General features: G+C 39.1%; 1 protein-coding gene across 1 annotated transcript; it reads right to left on the bottom strand.

The window, feature by feature from the left end:
• Positions 2118-24781, bottom strand: SH2D1A (SH2 domain containing 1A). Its single transcript, NM_001078675.1, is given in 4 exon segments — positions 2118-2158; positions 3705-3849; positions 8753-8816; positions 24645-24781. Coding segments are annotated over 4 exon segments (387 nt in total).

Below are 25193 nucleotides of genomic sequence, written 5' to 3'. Positions count from 1 at the left end.
TACGTATTTGTGGCCATACTCTATATTTGCGCTCCCATAGCATCCAGGTAAATACCCAGAAATCAGATTTTGCCAGCACAGAGAGTAGCTTTGTCTCTTGGCAGTTCGCTAATTATTAACCAAGCTCACTGCTGCTCATGTACAACCTAGAATTCCAGTTTATTAGTTTACGATAAAACTTAGCCTTTTCCTATGGGCCAGAATATTTGGGTTAACATACTCTGCCTCTAAAGACCTACCTACCTGGGGAACCTTTGTACACTGTTGGTGGGAATGTAAATTGGTGCAGCCACTGTGGAAAACAGTATGGAGGTTTCTCAAAAAACTAAAAATAAAACTACCATATGACCCCAAAATGCCACTCCTGGGTATATATAAAAAAAAAAAAATCCCAAAACACTAGTTTGAAAAGATGAATACACCCCAACGTTCACAGCAACATTATTTACAATTGCCAAGATATGGAAGAAACCTATGTGTCCATTAACAGATGAATGGATAAAGATGTGGTATATATACACAATGGAATACTACTCAGCCATAACAAAGCGTGAAATTTTGCCATCTGCAGCAACATGGATGGACCTAACGATTATCATACTAAGTGAAGTCAGACAGAGAATGACAAATACATATGATATCACTTATATGTAGAATCTAAAAAATACAAAAAACTAGTGAATACTTTTAAAAAGGAAACAAATTCACAGATATAGAGAACAAACTAGTCATTACCAATGGGGAGAAGGAAAAGGGGAAGGGTAATAGGGGGTAGGGGATTAGGAGGTATAAACTATTGTGTATAAAATGAGCTACAAGGATTTATTGTACAACACAGGGAATATAGCCAATATTGCATAACTATAAATGGAGTAGAAACTTAAAAAAAGATCTAATCTACACATTGGGAGCCTCACTTACCATGTGCTTATCACCGTTTATTATCTTTCATTGTTACTTTCTTTTATTATCTTTCATTGCTATTGTTTTCTTGTCCAACCAGACAGGAAGCTGCCTGAGCAGAGAGCCCAGGTGTTTTCACTACTCTACCCCAGTGACTATTGTGTTTGTAGAGTGAATGAATTCTATGAGCCCTGAAGCAACTTGACATATAATCGAATTGCAAGAGTCATGGAAATATAAATGTGAGAAACAAATACCAATAGCCATCACTGCGTAAAATCTTGGCTCTCACTTAGGTTGCAATCACTTGGAATTGTTAAAAATTAATGTAACCTATAAGCTTCCAGTGGTCTTGTAGGGCCACCTAATAGGGAAGCTGCTTGTAAATCAGCTACTCATGAGCCACAGCCGATGAGCCTCAGCTGCTGAAGCTTCCTTTCAAAATGAGGTTTTCCATGGAGTGGCAACTACTGGGGCAGAGGCAAATGAAAAGAAGAAAAGTCTACTTCATCGGATTTGCAATATAATTTCAAATCCTGTGGCATCAAATATAATAAACATTTAGAGCATATTTTAAATTATGGAATTTTCAAACTCCATGTGGTCTGTGGATTTGGCTGGCCAACATCAGAACACTAGGCAAGAAGGTTGCTTTCAGAATTAAACAGAAATTCTTCACTCTTTATCTAGTACTTGTTTTTAGGACACAGTGCAGAGCTTCACAAATCCCAAAAAAGCCTACAACACCATAGCTAGTAGAGGGCACAATACCTAATGTAGAACCAAACATGACAAAGACAAGGGACCAGCTTCCTGCCATATAATCAAGACATTTTAAAATCAGTAGCTATCAAATAATATTTCACTAAAAATGGAGCTTTTGAGAAAAACTGAGGATTATTTTTATTTATATTTGGCAAGAATTGACATTAATCTTTTATAAAGTATCATTATGTTTTAAATCGTTTCCCATTTGTAAATGTAGCAACTGAAAATAACCCGTGGAATTATTTTCCCCCCATTCCTCATTTCAAAGCTCCTCATTATCCACAAAGTCCATTTCAGCTTTAACATCATGCTAGATGCTTCCATTACAAGACTATGATGGTTTTGGAAATACATTTGTAGCTCACTGAACTGTATTATCTATAATATAAAAGATTTAGCATATATTTAAATTATTGGAAATAAAGTACAACGTGTTTTATTTTTCTTCATGGTGTTTTCAGGAAGACATCAGGATCTTCTCTTCTTCCTAAAGGAAAAGAATAACAAAAATCAAGAAAAGATAAACTGGAGTTCCTTTCGTGGAGCAGCAGAAACGAATCTGACTAGCATCCATGAGGACGCAGGTTTGATCCCTGGCCTCGCTCAGTGGGTTAAGGATCTGGTGTTGCCATGAGCTGTGGTGTAGTTCACAGATGCGGCTCGGATCTGGTGTTGCTGTGGCTCTGGCGTAGGCCAGCAGCTGTAGCTCTGATTCGACCCCTAGCCAGGGACCCTCCATATGCTGAGGGCACGGCCCTAAAAAAGTGGGGGAAAAAAAGATAAACTGACAAGCTATTAAAATTACAGTTTAAAGTTCCCGTTGTAGCACAGCGGAAACAAATCTGACTAGGAACCATGAGGTTGAGGGTTCAATCCCTGGCCTCGGCCCAGTGGGTTAAGGATCCGGCATTGCCTTGAGCTGTGGTGTAGGTCACAGATGCGGCTCGGATCCCACGTTGCTGTGGCTCTGGCGTAGGCCGGCAGCTACAGCTCAGATTGGAACCCTAGCCTGGGAACCTCCATATGCTGCGGGTGTGGCCCTAGAAAAGACAAAAATAAAATAAAATAAAACAAAATTACAGGTTAACTCAAACTTATAAAATGTCCAACTGCATAAAATTCACAAAGATACAATCCAATAATATAGCTCAAACAACTAATATTTAAAACTGAGTTGTATAGAATGCTGAGCCAATTTTTAAACTGGAATTCTATTTACATTTCTTTTAAAAAGGCGAACTACTCATTAATTTAATTCACCACTTGAGTCTAATTGTCAGTTTATTCCTGAGCCTGGGTCCCTTTCAAAAAGGGAAATAACAACTCATTCTCTTCTATTGTAAATATTTATTTTTTCAATCAAGATGTATCCTCTTACTCCAAACAAATGATTAACCCCTTTCAATAGATGTCAGCCATTACAAATCTGACAGCTGAGGACATTGGCTAGTATTCGGTCATTAGCTTGACACACCCCCTAAAATAGCTCTGCTCAGGAGATGTGACAATTTGTGCTAGTGGAAGAATAAAGTCTATTAATTTCCTTTCCTTTGCTACAATAAAATTTTATTAATTCAAGCACCACAAATTCAGAAATCAGGATCAAGTGGGCCAAGCTAACATCAGCCTTTCCATCCCTGAAGGGAAAACACTGTCTACTAAGCAAAGGTAAAGGACAAGCCCAGATGTTTTCCGAATTGTCTCATCTTTCAAATGATTTGTTTCTGAATGAGTGAAGTGAAATGGTACTTACATATTGACAAAATAGGCTAGGGAAAACAAGATGGGACAGGAGAGATTAAATGTGGGCTCTGAGAATTTTTTATATTTTTACAGCATTTTATTAAAAGTTTATAGAATAGCATATTGAAATCATAGCATGTGAATAGTCCCTCTCACTTAGGTTGCTGGCTACACCCACTTTCTCACTGCATTTTTCTTACAGAACTTCTGATAACTAGGTTACGTTTATGACTAGGTTGACTCCTGGCCCTGAGCTTCCAAACTCTGTCCAAATTAACAGTAAACCATACCTGTAGCACCTTGTGTACTTCTAGCTGAGGACTTCTTCTCAACTGGATACTGCAAAGGTATTACAATACCTTGATCTGGCTTCTGAAATGCTGAAATGAGATTTTTTATTTTCCGGAAAAATCTTTTATGTACCCCAGGTGCTGTCTGGAAAATAAAAGACCAAGCAGATTATTCATCTACCTCATAATGATACAAAAAGGGCCTACAAAATGTGCAAAGTGTGCTTAGAGAGGTAACATTTGTGTAACTTGTTCAAATATTTGAAAACATAAGAAGGAAAAACAACACTCTAGAAGAGCTTACTTGGTTGGCTGAATTTCCCTGCAAGAGGAGCTAATGAGCTGTCATTTCGGTTCTCCCGAGGGTGGTATTAGTTTGTACAAGCTCTTGCTCATCGCCCTGCCCTTCCTGCCTGCTACCCATCATACATCCCAAACCTCTAAGGGTATATAGGCCATTACCCACAATGAATTCACCAACTGAGAGGATGCAGTTAGAGAAAAAAACACAGACCCTATAGGTCATTAATAAAAAGCCTGAAGAACCAAAAAAAAGGCAAACAAATAACAACAACCCACCCTCCCTGTCCTCATTCCACAACATAAAATGCTACACAGGAAATTAAAACTTGGTAGTTATGCACACGATGCGTGGCTAGTTAGTCCTCATACTCTTTCACTGCACAATATGTCCTGCCTTATCCTTCGCATTAAATATTTTCCTCCTTGGGAAACTTCCCTGAATCCTCCCCCAAACCACTCTTTCTGTCAACACTTCACTGTGACAGGGTTTTCTCTATGACATGAAAATGAAAGACTATCTAAGGTCACCTTTATTTATTTATTTGGTTTGTTTTGAAGGGATCATTATTTGCAGGTGACTATTAAAATGTACTCCTTCCCTGACATCAATTCTCTTGCAAAGACACTGCTTAAAATCAACAATGATTTCCTGCAAAAGCTTAGGAGCCAAGCTTTAGGCATCAGCTCAAAACTGTCATTTTACATGAAATAAAATAGTATTGCTATAAGCAGTTGAACAATGACTAGTTTTTTTTAGAAAGCTGTTTTTCAGCTATTCTGTCTGGCAATTTTTTGAGGTGGGAGCTGTTTGTTTGTTAGCATTTAATGAGAAAACATGAAGGCTGGCATACAGAATTCTGTCAACTAGACTAAATGCTAAAGACAGCACAGTGTCCATCGTAACGCTTGGTCCTTTCCTACATTGGGATAAATAGTTTTTCATGGAAAACACTAAAATATTTCTCTTTAGCTTTAAATTAGTGTCCACTCATAGGCTAACACACCTACTCAGTAGATATAGACTACTTCCCAGCTCGGTTCCACCCTTTTGGTCAAAACTTTCTGAGAACTCTATTGAGACCTCATCCAAAATAATATGGCTGTTCTTACAGGGCTCGGGGGATAGAATCTCCAAATGGCAAAGACAGGTCAAAGACACAAGATACCTTATGTCTTCCTTAGAGGACTTTTTCATCTTCAAAGCACTTTCCCATCTCTTGCCCCCCTATTTCACAGATAGGCAGTTATTGGCTGATTTGGTTACTCCCATTTGACAGATAAGAAAATGGAAATACAAAGAGAAAATTCTGCTTGCCCCAGGTCACATATATAACCAGAGGCAGAACTGGCTCTAGATCCCAAGAACCACTCTCTTGCCTTTCAGATTAGGACTAGGCCAAACAGGCTCCAGTGAGTGAAGTTAGCGAAACCAACCAAAAGAGAAACTATGCACTCCCCTTGTGTGGAAAGATTTCAAACCACACATCTTTCTACTTGTTCTTGTGGCTTATAAAACCATTTATCAACAGAAGCATCTTTTTTTATGGGGATTTATAGGCAGTTAACACTTGATTATCCATGTGAACAGAGAGGCATAATAGTGCTGGATGTGAAAAAGCAATTTGAATTTGGCAACGAAATTTTCATTGGTAAATAACTGACCTAATTTACAGTGCTTTGCTTAGGTCAATAAGTAAAGTTATTTAACACCTACTGATCTACTGATGATCAAATATCCAGAAAAGCACAAAAGCACTGAAGTCAGCAGGGGGAGGTTAGTACATTTTTTACAATGTACCCCAAGACCATGCACATATTAATAAATGGTAGGTTTGTAGAATTCTTTGTATGTAGAATTATGTAGGTTATGTAGAATTCTTTGAACTAACAATTTGGCAGTTTTAGCCTGAATCACATGAGATAAATTAATACACTAGGCAGTGATAAATCCTAAAAGTCTATCTAAAACTAGAAATTCACATAATATTTGTCTTTCATAATTCAGTGGAGCCAGGATTCAATTTCACTCTACTCTTTGAAACAAATCGCAGACATATCTAGATTTCTAGCACGGTCTTTGCACAGAGGATGGAGCGCTACTGCTATGACTTTTCCTGCAGTGTGGCAAACTAAAGCATTGTTTCAAAAAGCAATACAAATATCTGTTATTTATCCAATTTTGAAAATACATTTACCACAAGAATTGTGCCACTGATATCCCCCATCCGGTCACTGAACTCAGCTATTGTTCAAATCTGCACATTTCCCATACTGGCATCTCTTTAGTTATCCAAGGAAACATGTTTTGGATCACAGCTGGTCTTCAATATGCTTTAGAGAAATTCCTTCCAGTCAGGTGATATGAGCTCTGAGAATACACACTAGTTTAATATTCACCTTAGGAAAAGCATAACTAGGAAGGCAAATTTAGTAGATTGAAAAAAATGCAATATGCATTTCAAAAATAAATCTAAAGAGTTTATTTTTTTTTTAACTGGTTTCCCTTTGGAGAAAACATGCCAATCTTCTGCTCTCTTGGTGCAGATAATTACAATATTATTATATAAACGGGTCAGACCAGACAGAATGAGAGAGCATTTGTGTTCAGTAAGCCCTCTTTTCCTTAACATGACCACAAACATGTAACAATCTGCATATGCTGTATACTTGAAGTGGAGGAAAACAAGTTTAGAGAAAGGGTTAGCTAAACCCCGCTAATTTAAGATCCTTTCCATAAAGAATATTCGTCAGCAGCTGAAGTCTACTTCTCTAGGGGTAAGGGAGGTTTCCGGTCAAACTATATACACACAGGAGTTCCCGTTGTTGCTCGGTGGGTTAAAAACCCAACTAGTATCCATGAAGATGTGGGTTCAACCCTGGGCCTTGCTCAGTGGGTTAAGGATCTGGCATTGCCGCAAGCTGCAACTTGGATCCGGTCGCAGATGTGGCTTGGATCTGGTGTTGCTGTGGCTGTGGCATAGGCTGGCAGCTGCAGCTCTGATTCAGTCCCTAGCCTGGGAACTTCCATATGCTGCAGGTGTGGCCCTAAAAAGAAAAAAACATTATATACAAACATATATGCATGTACACTACCATTCTTCATAATAAATGAAATTTAATTTCATATTCAATCATCTTTGCAGTGATGCAGAGACTTTTTACAGAATAAATAGGTATAAACAGTTTTCATTAGAAATGGTACTGCTTTTCCTCTAATTAGTATGGTAGCATTAATTATCCTGATATAAAGCAAGAATGTGTTTGAAAACTTGCCCTAATTCATCTCAGTAGTTCAAAACATTTGTAGTCTGCAATTTGTGCTTTCCAGTTTGCTGATGCATCTGTAATGGTTAGAGCTATTCTAATTTTTTTTAAGTCTAGATTTTAGAGTTTCTTAAATGCATAGACTGATTGAGTGATTAATAGAGGTTGATATTAGCATTTATGTTTTCAAACAGCTCATAATGAAGTACTTTCATTATAAAGAGGGACTGTTTTAAGGAGTCAAAAATCAGAGAAAGCATTTGAAGTCAGAAGTTTCAGTTGTAGAGACCTCTATTTTGGTAGCATAGTAATATATTACCCTGGTACATAGAAAGAGATTCACCCGACAGGCATTTCTTGCAATGGTACAATGACTTTCAAAATATTATCAAAGCCATCAGAACCCATTTTTCTAATGAAATATTTCTTAGAGCCTCAGTTGATAAGCAAAATAAAAGGAATTGCTCAGATTAAAGATGAACCGGAGGCCCAAAAGCATACTCACACATCCTCCTCTCCCTCTGTAACCCCTTGAGAAACTCCAAGGTACCCAGATGGAAGAACCTTAGGACTTTGCAGAGCACAAATTAAAAGCCACTGCAATGTTCGTTCCCTCTATTCCACCTATCCTTGTCTTTCCCAGAGGGCTCAGCCGGGAGTCCTGCCTCCACAGTAGAGCAGCCCTGATTACCCTAACACATGGAAAATCCTCTATTTTTTCAACTCTTATGCTAGATAACGTAGCACCTGATGATATACAATCATATTGTTCAGCAGTTTAGGCAAGTTCCCACTTTTGAGGGCTTGCTCTGTAGCAAGTCCTGTGGCTAAGAGCTTTCTTTATATGCATTATCTCATTTAACCTTCAAACGAGCCCAGTGAGTAAGGGACTATTTTTTTGGCTTATTTTACAGATGGAGAAACTGGTTCAAAGAAACATTAAATAACCTACCCAAGGTCACAGACCTCTCAGGAAGGGGGTGGGGGTGGACAAGACCTGGAACCCAGATCCAGCTAACAGCAAACTCCAGGCTCTCATACTGCTGTTTAATTCACGTTGTAGTCCCTCAAGGTTCTTATAGGCTCTTAGAAAACAGGAGTCATCTCGTTTAATTCCCCATAGAATCAACACTTGTGTAGTATCATTTGGTAAATAATTGTCTATTTGATTCTTTTATATATTTTTGATACACTGCCTAAAAATTCACATAGGCACTAAAAGTTTCACACAATCTTTCAATTTTGTTACCTTTCCTCCAAAGTGAGACCACTCTGTATAACGGTGGCTGAGCAGAACTGGGACCAAAATTCTCTAAAGGCTTCTTAATGATCCATGAACAATTTTGGATTGGAGCTTTGGTGATTTGAATCTGATGAATATTTTGGGAATGTAGAATTTGACAGCTCTTTTATAAAACCAGTCTAAATTTCAAATACCTCCCTGATACCCCCAGAAGCAAAAATAAATAAAAGAGCTATACCTCAGCACTCCAAGAACCTGTTTCTGTCTGGGACACTCGGTATGTATAAATGTAACCTTGATACCTGTGAAAGAATAAACTTCCATTACTGAAAAATTCCAAAAAAAAAACAATGGATGCTCTAAATTTGATCTTTTACTATTACATATAACTGATACATATACTGGGACACACACATATATAGCACCCCTGCATTTATAGAAAGAAAAGCCTGAGAAATCTAACTTGCTTGCATGTTATGTCCAGCTAATCACAGTTTCCAGTAAGCCTTCTTTCTTTTTTCTTTTTTTCTTTTTTAATGAGGGAGCTCACACTCTTAAGGATTTGTCAAGTTGAGAGACTGTTGAGATAGAAAGAAACTAGAGATCTGTTGTAATTGGTAAAAAGTATGAAATATTAAATAAATTCAACAAAGTATAATCATATTATTTTTAAGTACATATAGAGCCTTAAGGTGAAAACATTTCACTGGGATAAGCTACTATCAGGCCCACTTAAGTTAATAGTAAGAATATTATTATTATAAATATAATAAATATGCTATATTTCTATATTACTATTACTCTAACTTTATCATATTATAATATAGTACTAATAATAATTTGAATTAAAAAGGAGTCCTGCTAAAGTACTTGAAATCAGCTTATCCTTTTAGATAGGGGAAACATTTTCCCCCATTATTCAGTGTGTATGCATATCGTATAGCTGTATAGTTGATTTCTGTTACATGCCAAGAGTTTTACATGCTGTATTAGTTTGTGCCAGAGTTTTACACACTGTCTTAGTTTGCTCAGGCTGCCATAGCAAAATATCATAGTCTGTGTGGATTAAACAAAAGAAATTTATTTTCTCACAGTTCTGGAGGCTGGAAGTTATCAAGGTACCAGCAACATAGGTTTTATTCTGAGGCCTCTTGGCTTGTAGGCAGCTACCATCTGCGTGTGCAAAGAGAGTGATCTCTTTTTTTTCTTTTTTAGGGCCACAGGTGTGGCATAAGGAAATTCCTGGGCTAGGGGTCAAATTGGAGCTGCAGCTGCCAGCCTACACCACAGCCACAGCAACGCCAGATCCAAGCCGTGTCTGTGACCTACACCACAGCTCATGGCAACGCCAGATCCTTAACCCACTGAGCAGGGCCAGAGATTGAACCTGCATCCTCATAAATACTAGTCAGATTTGTTTCCACTGAGCCACAGTGGGAACTCCTCTCTTCTTATAAGACCATAAATCCTACTGGATTGGGGCCCACAGTTATGACCTCATTTAACTTTAATTACATCCTAAAGACCCATCTCCAAATACAGTCACATTGGGAGTTAAACTTCAACCTATTAATCTGGGGAGGAGGGGTACATGATTCACTCCATAGTATTCCAACACTGGCCCCCCCAAATTCACATCCTTCTCACATGCAAAATACATTCATTCTATCCCAGCAGCCTCAAAAGTCTTAAACACATCCCAGCATCAAATCTAAAGTCTAAAGAAAGTCCAAAGTCTCATCTTAATATCATCTAATCAGATATGAATGAGACTTGTGGATGTGACTGATGTTGAGGCAAAATTCTTCTCCAGCTGTGAAACCAGACAAGTCATGTGCTTCCAAAATACAGTAGGACAGGCAGAGGACAGACATTCCCATTACAAAAGGGAGATCAGAAGGTGAGAAGGAGTGACAAGTCCCCCAACTGTCCAAAACCTCATAAGGCAAATCCCATTAGATTTTAATGCTTGAGAATAATCCTTTTGGGGTTGATGTTCTGCCCTCCAGGCCCACTGGGTGGCATAGCTCTGCTGAGGGCAGGGGCGGAGGGAGGCCCCACCCACTTGGCTCAGTTGGGCCCTGATTCCACCTTTAGAATCTAGACGAAGCAGCCTTGGCCCCCTGGTTGGTTGCACTCTGGCTCTGGCCCTGTGGTTGGAGTGATAGCCGGGACATCTCTGAAAGGCAAGTCAGGATCATTTTTCCATTTTCTTGAAAGACAAAGCATGCTTCCAGCCGAATTGCCCTACAGTCCTCTCCTATTCTCTTTGGTCCAAACTGACAGTGTCTCTGATGCTTTGGTCCAAACTCTATTCCTGGCTTCTGCTGAGATGACTAGTTAACATCATAGGTAATCTCTTACCAGTGATTGTCCAGCCACACCCTTGGTGTTCTCTCTGGACCAAGCTTCCCCTTTTTTTGTCATATGAATGGACTGAGAATTTTCCAAATCTTTAAGTTCTGTTTTCTTTTTGCTTAGCAATTCCTTCTTTGATTCATCTCTCTCCTTTTGCATTTTATTATATGTGCTCGGGAGGAACCAAACTGTCCCTTCAACACTTTGCATAGAAATCTCTCCAGCCAAATATCCATTTTGCAAGTTCTACTTTCCGTAAAATACTAGAACACGATTCAGTCAAGTTCTTTGCCATTGATAACAAAGATGACTTTTTCTCTAGTTTCCAACACATTCCTCATTTCCATCTAAGACCTCAGAATGACATTTAACATCCATCATTCTACCAACACTGTGTTCTAGCATGCATCTCCAAATTCCTCTAGCCTCTACCCATGACCCAGTTCCAAAGCCACTTCCACGTTTTTAGGTATTTGTTATAGCAGCACTGTACTTCTCAGTACCAAAATCTGTATTAGGAGTTCCTGTCGTGGCGCAGTGGTTAACGAATCCGACTAGGAACCATGAGGTTGCAGGTTCGATCTCTGCCCTTGCTCAGTGGGTTAACGATCCGGCGTTGCCGTGAGCTGTGGTGTAGGTTGCAGACGCGGCTCGGATCCCGCGTTGCTGTGGCTCTGGCGTAGGCCGGTGGCTGCGGCTCTGATTGGACCCCTAGCCTGGGAACCTCCACATGTCACGGGAGCGGCCCAAGAAATAGCAAAAAAAAAAAGACAAAAAAAAAAATTTGTATTAGTCTGCTCAGACTGCCATAAAAAAATACCATATCCTGGGTGGTTTAAACAAAAAACATTCATTTTCTCACAGTTCTGGAGGCTGGAAGTCTAAGATCAAGGTGCCAGCAACATAGCTTTCATTTGAAGGCCTCTCCTCTTGGCTTGAAGGCAGCCACCTTCTTGCCTATGCTCACATGACCTCTTCTTTGTGTGCATTCATTAAGGGAGGGACTCTCTCTCTTCTTATAAGGCCAGAACCCTATTGGATTAGGGCCCCACCCTTATGATCTCATTTAACCTAAATTACCTCCTAAAGGCCCTATCTCCAAATGCATCCACATCAAATTAAATTAAAGCTTAAACATATGGATTTGACAGGGACGCAATTCAGCCCATAGCACATGCATTATCTCTTTTAGGCCCCACAATAATCCTATGAGTTTTGTATTATGAAATCTGTTTTATAGATGAGGAAACTGAAACTTTGAAAAGCTAAGTAACCAAAGTTGCTCTAGACAGCAAGCCTCAAAGATGGGATTTAAATCAGGCCTCTTTGACTCTAGAACCCTGGCTCTTGACCCCCACACTATAATGGATATAGATTATTTATTGTTATATTTTGGTACACGCAGCACTGCTACCTAATTTGCCTAACTTTCCTTCAATAGAAAAGGTAAACTTTATACTAAATTATTTGAAATTATGAATCTGAATCTGTACCAATAGTTTTACTTCAGACATTTTGTTGCTGTTGCTTTTTTAGGGCCATACTCATAGCATATGGAAGTTCCCAGGCTAGGGGTCAAATTGGAGCTGCAGCTGCCAGCCTACACCACAGCCACAGCAACACCAGGTCCAAGCTACATCTGCAACCTACACCACAGCTCACGGCAACACTGGATCCTTAACCCACCGAGCAGGGCCAGGGATTGAATCCACATCCTCATGGATACTAGTTGGATTCGTTTCCACTGCACCACAATGGAAACTCCCAGACATTTTCTGATTGTCATTCTTAGACACAAGTTTGGGTCAAAATATATCTTTGGTTAGAATACATATTAAACTCTGGTAAAAATAAATGCATTTAAACCTAAAAAAACAGAAAATCCTAAAATATCCCAAACGGGGTCATCCTGGATTAACTGCCTTCACTTACCATTAATCCCCTATAGAACTAAAAGTTTTTATTTTTTTATTAATTATTTTTTTTTGGGGGGTGCACCCATGGCATATGAAGATTCCCAGGCTAGGGGTCCAATCGGAGCTGTAGCTGCTGGCCTACACCACAGCCACAGCAACACAGGATCCAAGCCATATCTGTGACCTACACCACAGCTCACAGCAACACTGCATCCTTAACGCTCTGAGCAACCTCATGGTTCCTAGTTGGATTTGTTGTAGCCACAAGGGGACTCCAAAAGTTTTTAAATAAGTGGATTAAATTACTACATTTTTTTGGCCAGCGCCTGGCATGCAGAAGTTCCCAGGCCAGGGATCCAACCTGCACCACAGCAGTGACCTGAGCCACAACAGTGACAACACCGGATACTTAACCCACTACACTACGGGGAACCCCTAAATTACTATATTTTAAATTACTATCCATCAGTACCATTACCTAAAGGATAAAAAAAAAAGGTCTAAAACACTAATCGGTTTCATTCAATTTGTGAAACCAAAAAAGGGGTCAATTTAAATGCTGGTATGATTACAGGAAATGTTTCATTTTCGTTATAAAAGTTTGCCAGAATACTTAGATCATACATAAAATATCTTGATATTATATGCCAAATAAATCTAAAATACTGCATTGTAAAAGCCTTTTTTTTTTTTTTTTTTGTCTTTTTGTCTTTTCTTGGGCCGCTCCCGCGGCAAATGGAGGTTCTCAGGCTAGGGGTCATATCCGAGCTGTAGCCACTGCAATGTAAGAGCCACAGCAATGTAAGCCTTTTGTTTTTTTAAGCAATTGAAATCTACCTCAAAGCCCACTGATTTCAGTAAGTACTCTATAGGGAACAAGGCAAGAGCTTTGATTTCTATTTTTTACCATGGGAACTCCAAACAGAAGGCTTTAAGTGATTTTCTTAAATTCACATGGCAAAATGGAGATAGGAGCAAGGAAATAGCATAGGCCCTTAGTTCCGTTTTCCCTATGGGAAGCAATTAATGGCAATAATTCAGTATCATTAAAGGTGTTGTGGAAACTAATTATTTAAAATCTCAGCAATGATACAAGCAAAATCATAGGCAACTGGTTTTCCACTTTCTTAAACAGTGGGTTTCTAAAAAATACAATGAATCTATCTCCCTACTATCATTCAGCCTCATTTAGTCAAAGTAAATGAGTCTGTTTTGAAAATTGTTTCCTAACGAATCTGATCTTATCGCACTTTCAGTTAAGCAGCAGGAACCGGAGTACCACTTCAAAAGTCCTTACCACCTTCAGTCTTGAACAACCTGGTGTTGGGGGCACATAACACTTCTTATGATTAACCCATCCAATTTTAGCAAGCTCCTACTCCCCAACTCCACATATTTGGGAGTGAGAAAAATTGTTTCACCCCTCAGACAAGCCAGCACTTTATCTCTTCCACTTCCAAGTTGCTGGAGGAACTAACCAAAGATCCCTGGTAGCCAACTCTGGTTGATATACTCTCATATATCACTGATGGAAGAGATTTAAAACAGTGCAATTCAAATTATGTTCCCAGTGTAATAGCAGCACATCACCTGGGACCTTGTTAGAAATGTAGACTCTCAGGCCCCACCCAGGAATTGCTGAGTCAGAATCTGTATTTTAACAAGATTTCTAGATGATTTGTAGGAACATTAAAAGATTGATTAAAATGCATGTAGAATGTGCACACCTCACTGGGAATATTGATGGCAATTTCGCCAAAGTCAAGCTGGACTCTTTCACTCACCCTGGGCACTTCTATGCCACCTCCCCCTTAGTCACTCAGTCCACGCTTTAAGAATGAATTTTTATTTAAATATCAGCCGAAGCTTTTTCAATGGTTTCAGTGTTTCTGAACTTTTTACTCCCTCTTCCCCAAAAAGATTTCAGAGTTTTGTTTTTTCTGTAGCTTGTATTATGAACCAATAGTTTTATGATATAAAATTAAACTAAAATATTGATTTTATTTTTTCCAAACTACACATACTCTCCCTGTCCACTGAAAAAAATTACTCTCCTAGGAAATAAATTGGCAAATTATAATAAGAGCTAGATAAACCGTGCATATTTTGACCTAATGACCGTGCTTATCTTCACACACTTCAAGGAATGAAATGGAAAAAGCAATTTGACAAAGATTTTCATAGTAATTCTATTTTAATAGTGAAAAAATGGAATTAACCTAAGGAATGTTACTCAAAATAAGGAAATGGTAGTAGAAAGAATGGTTCAAAACTATACCAAAGTCCAAAGGCATTAGAGAGGTATATATATTTTTTTAATTTTAAGCACATGGACCATGTTGATATAAAATGATGGTATGTGAAAAAAGTGGACACAAGCAGATATGCCACTCTGATTATTGTTTAAACCTGTTCCTGTATGTATGGCTACAAACTAAAAGTATATTTAAACTAATTGCATCCTTGCATAACAATTTTCATTGTAAAGTTATACAAGTGGTTAATAGCATTTTTATAAAGAAAAAGCAGCAAAATTACAATTTGGAACTTTACAAATCTAGCCTAAGAAAATCACAAATCAGAAAAATATTGTTCATTTTTAAAAACTGTTACATCCCTTTTAGGATTATTTTTCCTCTGACTCCCCATTAATTCAGACAAACAAAGAATGTAGTATAATTTTTTTGGCCACACCCACATCATGCAGAAGTTCCCCAGGCCAAGGATAGAACCCTTGCCACAACAGAACCCAGAGCCACAGCAGTGACAATGCCAGATCCTTAACTCACTGAGCCACCATGGAACTCAAAATGTAGTGTAATTTTAAGTAGTTTATTTATTAATTAATTAATTTATTTTTAGGGCTGCAACTGCAGCATATGGAAATTCTCCGAGGCTGGGGTCAAATTGGAGCTGCAGCTGCACATTTATGCCACAGCCATAGCAACGCCAGATCCTTAACCCACTGAGTGGGGCCAGGGCTCAAACCCTCAACCTCATGGATACTAGTTAGGTTTGTTACGCTGAGCCACAACAGGAACTCCTGTAGTGTAATTTTAATTTCCTCCCTCCATTGAACCTCTTGTCACACTTGTTGATGAGCCTGGAATTTTAAAATTTATCACAAAAAAAATCTAGAAAATGAGTAATTGGTAGAAAACAATAGAGGTTTTTGTTGTTGCTGTTGCCATTAATTTTCCTGACAAATATTTTGCATTTTAATGACTACAGAGCATATGTTGATTCAGTGTTTGCTAAAACTAAAATCTGCATAATTTTTTTCAAAAGTTGTCCCCAACTCTTAAAAAAAAAAGTATTCTGATTAGAAACAGATAAGAAGGGGAGTTCCCATTGTGGTGCAGCAGAAACGAATCCAACTAGTATCCACAAGGACTTGGGTTCAATCCCTGGCCTCACTCAGTGGGTTAAGGATCCAGTGTTGCCATGAGCTGTGGCGTAAGTCGCAGACCCGGCTCAGATCTGGCATTGCTGTTGCTGTAGCATAGGCCAGTAGCTGCGGCTCGATTCAACCCCTACCCTGGGAACTTCTATATGCCACGGGTGCAGCCCTAAAAGCAGAAGAAAAAAAAAAGAAACAGATAAGAACAAAACAAGAAGAACAAAACAATCTGAGTTATTATCTTCTCAAAGGGTCAGCGTTGGGGACAGATCTTGCTTTAAAACTGATAAAACCACATCAATTCCTTCTTTATACCACTTCAAGGTCTACACAAAAGAAAAAGTTTAGCTAAATCTGATTTCAAGACACCACAAATAAAGCAAGCTAGTGCCCAGGTTGTCTATGCCTTTATAAACGAATGTTAAGTGCAAAATTCAAGGCATAATTATAATGTGACTGTTTTTTTTAAACAATTATAATGTAATTTCAGAGCTTTTATACCCAGAGGAATGGTATCCTATCCAAAGTCATCATTATTATTGAGACTACACCCTGATTCAAGAGGTTTTGGAATTTCTTATGGCTCAATCTTCATTCTTTCAGAGTGAATTTGAATTTTCAAAACCATCAAAAGTCATTCAGCTTCAAGTTTGATGGTAAAACTATGTAATACCAGTTTCGATGAGTCATGACAATAAATATAATCTCTTCTTCTCGTGAACTGCCAGAGAATATTTTATTTACGTATTCCTATGATGGTCTTTGTCTCACAATCATTTATAGATTTCTTGTTTATATTAACAAACACCTACTACATATTAACTTTATAAATGTTAACTCATGCAATAATTCTCATACATGAGGTATGTACTATTACAATCATCGTCCTCCTTTTCACAGATAAGGAACCCGAGACAGAAATTTTCAGTTACTTGCCCAAGGAGAAACAGCTGGTTAAGGGTCAGAATTGGGATGCAGACTCAGAGGGTCTGGTTGCAGATATGGGGTCTTAACCATCTTTCTATGCAGCCTCTCTCTTATATCAGAGGGAATGAATGAATTTTTTTTTTCTTTTTTCTTTTTTCTTTTAAGGGCCACACCCAAGGCATATGGAGGTTCCCAGGCTAGGGGTCTAATCGGAGCTGTAGCCACCAGCCTATGCCAGAGCCACAGCAACGCAGGATCTGCCCACGACTGCGACCTGGCAACACTGGATCCTTAACCCATTGAGTGAGCCTGGGGATCAAACCCACAACCTCACGGTTCCTAGTCGGATTTGTTTCTGCTGCACCACGACAGGAACTCCGTAATAAATTGATCTTAAAGTGAATCCAAAGGTACATTTTTCTTTTTTTTTTTTTTTTTTTTTGTTTTGTCTTTTTGCTATTTCTTGTGCCGCTCCCGCAGCATATGGAGGTTCCCAGGCTAGGGGTCCAATCGGAGCTGTAGCCACCAGCCTATGCCAGAGCCACAGCAACGCGGGATCCGAGCCACGTCTGCAACCTACATCACAGCTCATGGCAACACTGGATCGTTAACCCACTGAGCAAGGGCAGGGACCGAACCCACAACCTCATGGTTCCTAGTCGGATTCGTTAACCACTGCGCCACGACGGGAACTCCCAAAAGTACATTTTTCAAAAAGCAAGGGACTCTGCTTGGCCTTATAACTGGAGAGAAAGGGCAAAGGAAGGGGCTGAAGCATAGAGGCGAGCCCCAAAGAGGTCAGCCTAGGCTTTCCCTTTGCTTTAAGCTAAATGGCATCTGCAGACTAAGCTTGCAACTTCAATTTTACATTGTTGACCAGTCAGCACTTGATTAACTGGCCTGCGAATTGTCCATTTGGAGGTTTGTATGTTGCAGATTTAATCCTAGGTTTGCTCTGCCATTAATGGATTGTACTCAGATAATCCAAAATAATTCTAGTGGCCTAAATTATCATGAAGATAAATGTGGCACTAACACATATCCAATTGTATTCAAAAACTAACTCTAAGTTAGGCTTTATAATTTCTCATTCTTTTGCGTTCTGTGCCACACTGTTCCCCTCAATTATAATTGATAAGCTGGGATTTTATTTTGTCGCTGTTCCTTCCCCCATTTCTCCAGTTCAGTTGTTTGATAGGCACTTTATTCCCAGTCATCCTTTAAATCTTAAAGGACAAAAAGATAATTACCCTTTTATCTAAAGACATATATCTCAAATGACTTTATTGTGTGTCCTTGGGGCTAAAGAATATAATAGCATTTCTTCTTCCAAATCTTCCATCAGATAAGTAGCAAACTCAGATATACACAGAAGGATGCTGAATATGGAAATAAGCTATTTCTTCAAACTAATTATTTTAAATATTCTAAATTGGTTTTTCTCTTATCACAATCAAACTATCTCAGTAGGTAATTGAAGCAAGTCAGAAAGAGAAAGACAAATACCATATGATATCACTTATATGTGAAATCTAAAATATGGCACAAATGAACCTATCTACAAAACAGAAACAGACTAATAGCCATAGAAAACAGACTCGTGGTTGCCATGGGGGGTGGGAGAGAGTGGGACTGACTGGGAGTTTAGGGTTAGCAGATGCAAATTATTACATTTAGAATGGATAAACAATAAGGTCCTACTGTATAGCACAGGGAACTACATCTAATCTCCTGGGATAGACCATGATGGAAAAATAATATTAAAAAAGAATGTGTATGTACATATGACTGAGTCACTTTGCTATGCAGCAGAAATTGGCACAAAATTGTAAACCAACTATACTTTAATAAAAAAAAATTTTAAACTCTATCCCAGTAGGCATTTAGGGCTTTCCCATTGGCTGCCTACATTAAAGGTGAAAAGGGAAGAAATGTGAGGGCTCATATGTACCTTAGTGGAAATAAATTTCATATACCTTGAAAACTAAAAAGAGTAAAATTAAATTAAATTAAAATTATTTGCATTAATAAGAATATTTAGTGTATTGAATCGATACAAGAAAAATACATGAAGTCTGTGGCTTTCCTATGGCAAATGAAGATATGGTAGGAAAAGATTCCATTTATAATAGAAACAAAAAAATAACACATACATTTATACTCACAGTAACTAGAAATAAACTTAACAAAAAATATGCAAAATCTACAGGAAGAAAGCTACAACACTCTATTGATGGATGTAAATGAAAATGGAGAGATATATCAGGTTTTGGGGTAGGAAGAGCAAATTCTCTAAGATGACAACTCCCCCTTCATTTATTAATGAGTTTAATGTAACCCCAATGGGAATTTTTTAAATTTAACAAGATTATTCTAGGATGTTCCCTAGAACTTTAAGGCATTGCTGCAGCTGTGGCACAGGTGACACAGGTCGCAACTGCAGCACAGGTTTAATTCCTGGCCTGGGAACTTCCACATGCCATGGGTGCAGCCAAAAACAAAAAACAAACAAACAAAATTATTTGAGATTTCATCCTGAGGAGCCAACAGGTTAGAATATGAAATAATTTTTAGATGTATTAAAACATTACCATACTATAGCACTAGTAGTTCAAGCATAAATAGATCAGTTGAGCCAAACATATAATTGTTAAACAATAACCTACATGTAAGAATTTAATATATGGTAAAGTAGGCTAATAAATCAATCAGGAATGGAAGCTCTTTTATAAATTTTAGCTATTTCAAAACAAAATCAAATTATACCCTTTTTCCACATCAAAGTTCCAAATAGAATCAAAGAGTTAAATATAAACTAACCAAACCATAAATTTAAAACAAAAATTGAAATGAAGTTATCACATCTCTGTAGGTGAAAGAACTTTCTAAGTTGGGAAGCAAAGGGAGAAGTCAAACACAGGGAAAATGAGTGATGGACTTGACTCCTAAAAGTCTTCAGTTTTGTGTGTGTCAAAGAAAAGTCATGGCAAACTGAAAAAAAGATACTTGCAACAGATCAAGGAATAGTATGCAAAAAGTCATAATGTGTTAAGAAAAATAGTAAGATCCAAATGGTTAAATGGGCAAAGTACACAAAGAGCCAATTCATGAACAAGGAAATACAACAGTTTTCCAGCCATTATAAAATACACACAATTACTAGTCATAGAAATATGAAATAAAGAGTGAGACATCAAATTTCAAGAAGAATTTTTTTTAAACAAGAATACTCATTTTTAGGGAGAGTATGGTGAGACAGACACTTTCATGCAGTACTGGTGAGTGCATATATAGACTGGAAAAACCATTTAGGTAAAAATATTTCTTGATCACGTGTACACAAAGAACCTGAAACTGTTCATGTTTTCTGATCTAGAAACTGCGCATCTTGAAATTCATTATAAGGAAGTAATCATAAATACAGGAAAACCTTTATGGATTAAAATATAAATTGTGATGGGATTTATAATGGCAAAAAATGGAAGGATTCAAATGTCTAAAATAGATGAATAGTTAAGGAAAATACAGTTGGACTGGTTGGACCACCATGAAGCTATTAAAAATAATGTTTTAAAAACATTCGTAAAAACATTATACATAAATGGGCTTTTTTCACAATCAGAAAATGCAACAGAATACAACATTGTAACGGCACATGTGTTTATAAAGCAATTTGTTTTATCAAAATATAGAAGAAAAACCACTTAATTTTCAATAATAATTGTCTTTAGGTTATAAAACTATAGATGATTTTCCCTCATTTCCATTATCCACATTTAAAAAATTTTTCTGTAATATGAATAGATGTTTAGGAACTATTTCTAATAGACTTATTATTCAAAATCTAGATTTATTTATTGGAAATAATTGGAAGAAAAACTTCTCACTTTAAGTGAAGGTTAGCAATCCTATAAATGGAAGATTTCTTTAATACTTTATGAGAATCAATTTTCAAAAATGAACAGAGGAAAAGGCCATATCTAAAGGCCAGGAGTGGGAATTCAGAATGGGGGAAAGGGGCATACCTATTTAGAAAGTATAGTCTAAAGTACAGTTTGAAAGGCATATGCCTTGTGTTATTTCTACAATAAAAATACAGAAACTAAAGCTCAACCAAACCTTCTTGGATAATGAGAACAAACAAAAGACAGAATGAAAAACTATCCTGAGTGAACCCATAGACAATGCATGTGTGTTAGTTATTCTTTGTTGTTCATGTATATATGACACCATTTACATTGTTATCTTTGCTGCATATCATAACCATACGTGTTTTGGTTTAAAATGAGTATGTGGTTTATTTCAAAATGAAATTTGATCTTGTTACTACAGTGTAGTACTAAAAAGGAGGAAACAAGATGTTTCTGTTTATCAAAAGGGATCCTTAGCTCAAAAAAGTTTCTCCAACTCTGCTGAAAACAGAGAGCAATGCATCCCTCTGTTTTCCCTCTGCAGCAGTCTGCAGAAAGATATGCTAGGAGGACTCCCAATTTGCTGACTCTTTTCTGCCACTTCATAAGGATGTGTGCGTGGAGAACTAAGAGTCATTAAAAACTACATTTATGCAAGAATCATTTTGGGTGAAAACTTAAATGTTTGAGAATTTCCCACCTGCCTAAAATTAATTCCTTATGTGGACCTGGCCTACACAGGTAATAGACTCAGAATATCCTTCTCTCTTGCATCTTTTTCCAACAGTAATCTTATGCAGAAGGTGAAGCACACATTACTAGTCCTGTCTTACAAATATGGAAACCAAGACCCAGAAAATTTGAGAAACTTCGTGGGATTCACATTCTACTCTCCAGATACCAGCCCAGAAGCTCTGTGCAGTAAAGAACAGTATTTGCCTTGACAGTTCCTTTATTAATTCAAAAACACTTATTGAGCACCTATTATGTAGCTCATAATGTGTATTATGTGCCAGGCTGTGTTCTTCATGCCAGAGACCATGTCCCTGCCCCGACGGAGATTAGATTTTAGCAGGAGTGCCCAGCCAGACATATGTAAACAAGCAAACATCAGATAGTTGAAAGCTCCTTGAAGAAAAATAAAGTGACAGAGTGTAAAAGGGACAGGGAGAAGGCACTAATTTTAGATAGGCTGGTCAAAGAAGTCCTCTCTGAGGGAAGAAGCAGAGGAACAGTAAGTGCGAAGACCCTAAGCGGGGAGAATATCTTAGCAAGCTTGAAAAACATCAAAGAGGCCAGTATGTCTGAAGTTTTAGGTGCATCCTGCTACACCCTGTCCCCTGCTCTTCCTACCCTTCCCAGGCTTCTTTTGTACTTTATTTTTTACCTCTAGGTTCAGGGGCCCATTAATGGGCCAGCTAAGAGTCATTAAAAACTACATTTATGCAAGACTCATTTTGTCAGCTTCCCTAAAGAAGTGCCTCTCACCTGTCTACTCATTCCTCCACCTTTTTCTTCCCCTTCTTTTTATGGCTGCAATTGTGGCACCTGGAAGTTCTCGGGCTAGGGGTCGAATCAGAGCTGCAGCTGGGGCCTACAGCACAGCCACAGCAATCCACAGGATCTAAGGTGCATCTGTGACCTATGCCACAGCTTGTGGCAATGCCAGATCTTTAACCCAGTGAGTGAGGCCAGCGATCAAAATGAATTGCATCCTTACAAAGACAATGTCAGGTTCTTAACCCTATGAGCCACAATGGGAACAACCTTCTTTTGATAAGGAAAGAGTCTAGGCAGTGGTTAACAAGTCTGACCAGGAACCATGAGGTTGTGGGTTCTATCCCTGGCCTTGCTCAGTGGGTTAAGGATCTGGCGTTGCTATGAGCTGTGGTGTAGGCTAGGGGCTACAGCCCTAATTGGGCCCCTAGCCTGGGAACCTCCATATGCCGCAGGTGTGGCCCTAGAAAAATACAGAAAAAGAAAAAAAAAAGAAAAGAGCCTACGGGGAGTTCTCACTGTGGCACAGAGGGTTAAGGATCCGGTGATGTCACAGCTGTGGTGTAGGTTCCAGCTGCAGATCAGATTTGATCCCTGTCCTGTGAACTTCCACATGGCAGGTGTGGCCATAAAAAGGAAAAGGGAAAGGGAAGGGAAGGGAAGAGAAGGGAAGGGAAGGCAGGGGCCTAGGAATACTAGTTAACTTTCATTGACCTCCCCCAATTTCCACTTGGGAAAAACAATAATATAAGGAAAACATAAGATATGAGCCCAAGAGATTCACAAACTTGCACATATTTCCCTTGAAGCTTTTATAATAAATGTATTTAGCATGGTTCGAGACTTGCCACAAACATGTCTTGACCATTTAAAAAAAAAAAAAAAACACCATAAACATGAAAATCTTTTAACACCAGGCTCAATATCATCTTTCTTCATTGACCCAGAAGGAACTTCAAACTCTTGCAGTGTATCTTCAGACAACAAAATCACTACTAAGCATTTTCCCTCATTTTGTTTCTGTCTAGAACCTACTGTGTAGGGCTGGTGTTTTCATGGATGTTTTTGTCCTACTGATAAAAAGCGACTGAACTAAGTACTTCCTTAGAAATGTCCTATGAGTACTTAAAGACAATGACTTAAAAAAAAAGAATATAATAACTACTGAAAAAATAGACTGAAAAAATAATATAATAACAGCAATAGCTTACTTTTACTGAACATTTAGTATGCATCAGGTCCAGTACTAAATTTTCTACCTGCATTATGGCATTTAATCCTCACACTCCCATGAGATAGGTGGTAATATGATACACATTTTATGGACAAGAAAACTGAGGGACTGAGAGGTTCACTTGCCAAAGTCAGCATCAGACTAGCATGAGATTGGGTCTCAGATCTGCCTGACTCTGGAGCCCTGAAGGAAAGAGGAAGGTGTATAGGATTCAAAATGGGGCGTTAGGCAAAGACCTGCCTAGGTAAAGGGCAAAGCTGAATCATAGAAAGGTGTTTTCCCTTCATGCCCTTGCGGACTATTGTCAGTCCTAGCTTTTATCAAGAAGGGCCCTATTTCTGAGGGCCCCCTCCCCAACACACACACACACACACACACACACACACACACACACACTCCCCTAAAGAAAGCTAAATAGGCAGATGCAGAGAGGCAGTTTTATTCACAAACATCCTCCTCCTGGCAGCCAGACCTGTCTGGTATTGCCATCTTAAAGTGATGGATTCGCTGTCTTAGTCTTCTTCCTCTCCTTAAATTCAACTGTCTTCCACATCCATAGCCATTTAAAGAGAGTGGGAGAGAGAGGCCGCTCCTTCTCTGAGGAGCTGGTGGCCCCACATCTGGCCGCTCCACCATCACAGGCCTTCACCCTCCCGACCTCTGCTAGAGGTCAAAACACAAGTCGGGAGCCTGAGTCCTCTTGGTCGCCAAGGTGACTAAATTCTAAGCTGCGTTTCCCCACCCTAAGAAGCATTCTCTGCAGCCGACCCCAAAGGCCCTGGGGAGGCCCCTTTCTGAAGAGCTGGAGGCCCTCGTGGAGTCCCCAGTGAGGAGCCCCCAGGGAGGCCTTGGGCGGTCGGTGGGCCCGCGTCCCCACCAGTACTCACAGCACACACAGACAGTACACGCCCGGGACGCTCTCGCTGTCCCTCAGCAAATAGCTGCCATCCAGCCCGGTGGCGAGCAGGAGTTTCTCCCCCGTCTCCCGGCTGATTTTGCCGTGGTACACAGTCACCGCGTCCATGGCCTTGAGGAATTCTTGGGCGGGCCGAGGCGTGGGATGGTAGAAGGGAGATGCCTCTGCGGCCGCCGCCGCTGCTGCTGCTGCTGCTGCTGCTGCACCCAGGCTCAGTCAGCCACCCTGACTCCCAGTTCAGCCAGATGTGCAAAAAAGAGAGAGGAGCGCCCCAACAACAGGATGTTGTCTACCTGCCTTAAAACCTCCTTCTCACACTTCAATTAAAACCAGCTCAGCAGTTTAGCAGCTTGGTTACTGCCATAGGGTTCGAGCCCCCTCCGGGATCCGCCCCCGCGACACAGGGTTCAGGCGCACAGAGAGGGGAGGACCATTGGAAGAAGGTCTTTGCAAGATTTGGCCTCTACCCCCAACGCAGACCCGGGCACACAGACAGGAATATTTGGTAATGCTTCTGTTC

Source organism: Sus scrofa, chromosome X (assembly GCF_000003025.6).
Source record: "Sus scrofa isolate TJ Tabasco breed Duroc chromosome X, Sscrofa11.1, whole genome shotgun sequence".
NCBI classification, from domain to species: domain Eukaryota; kingdom Metazoa; phylum Chordata; class Mammalia; order Artiodactyla; family Suidae; genus Sus; species Sus scrofa.
Note: the sequence above shows the minus strand (reverse complement) of the source record. Positions and strands in the feature narration are given on the sequence as shown.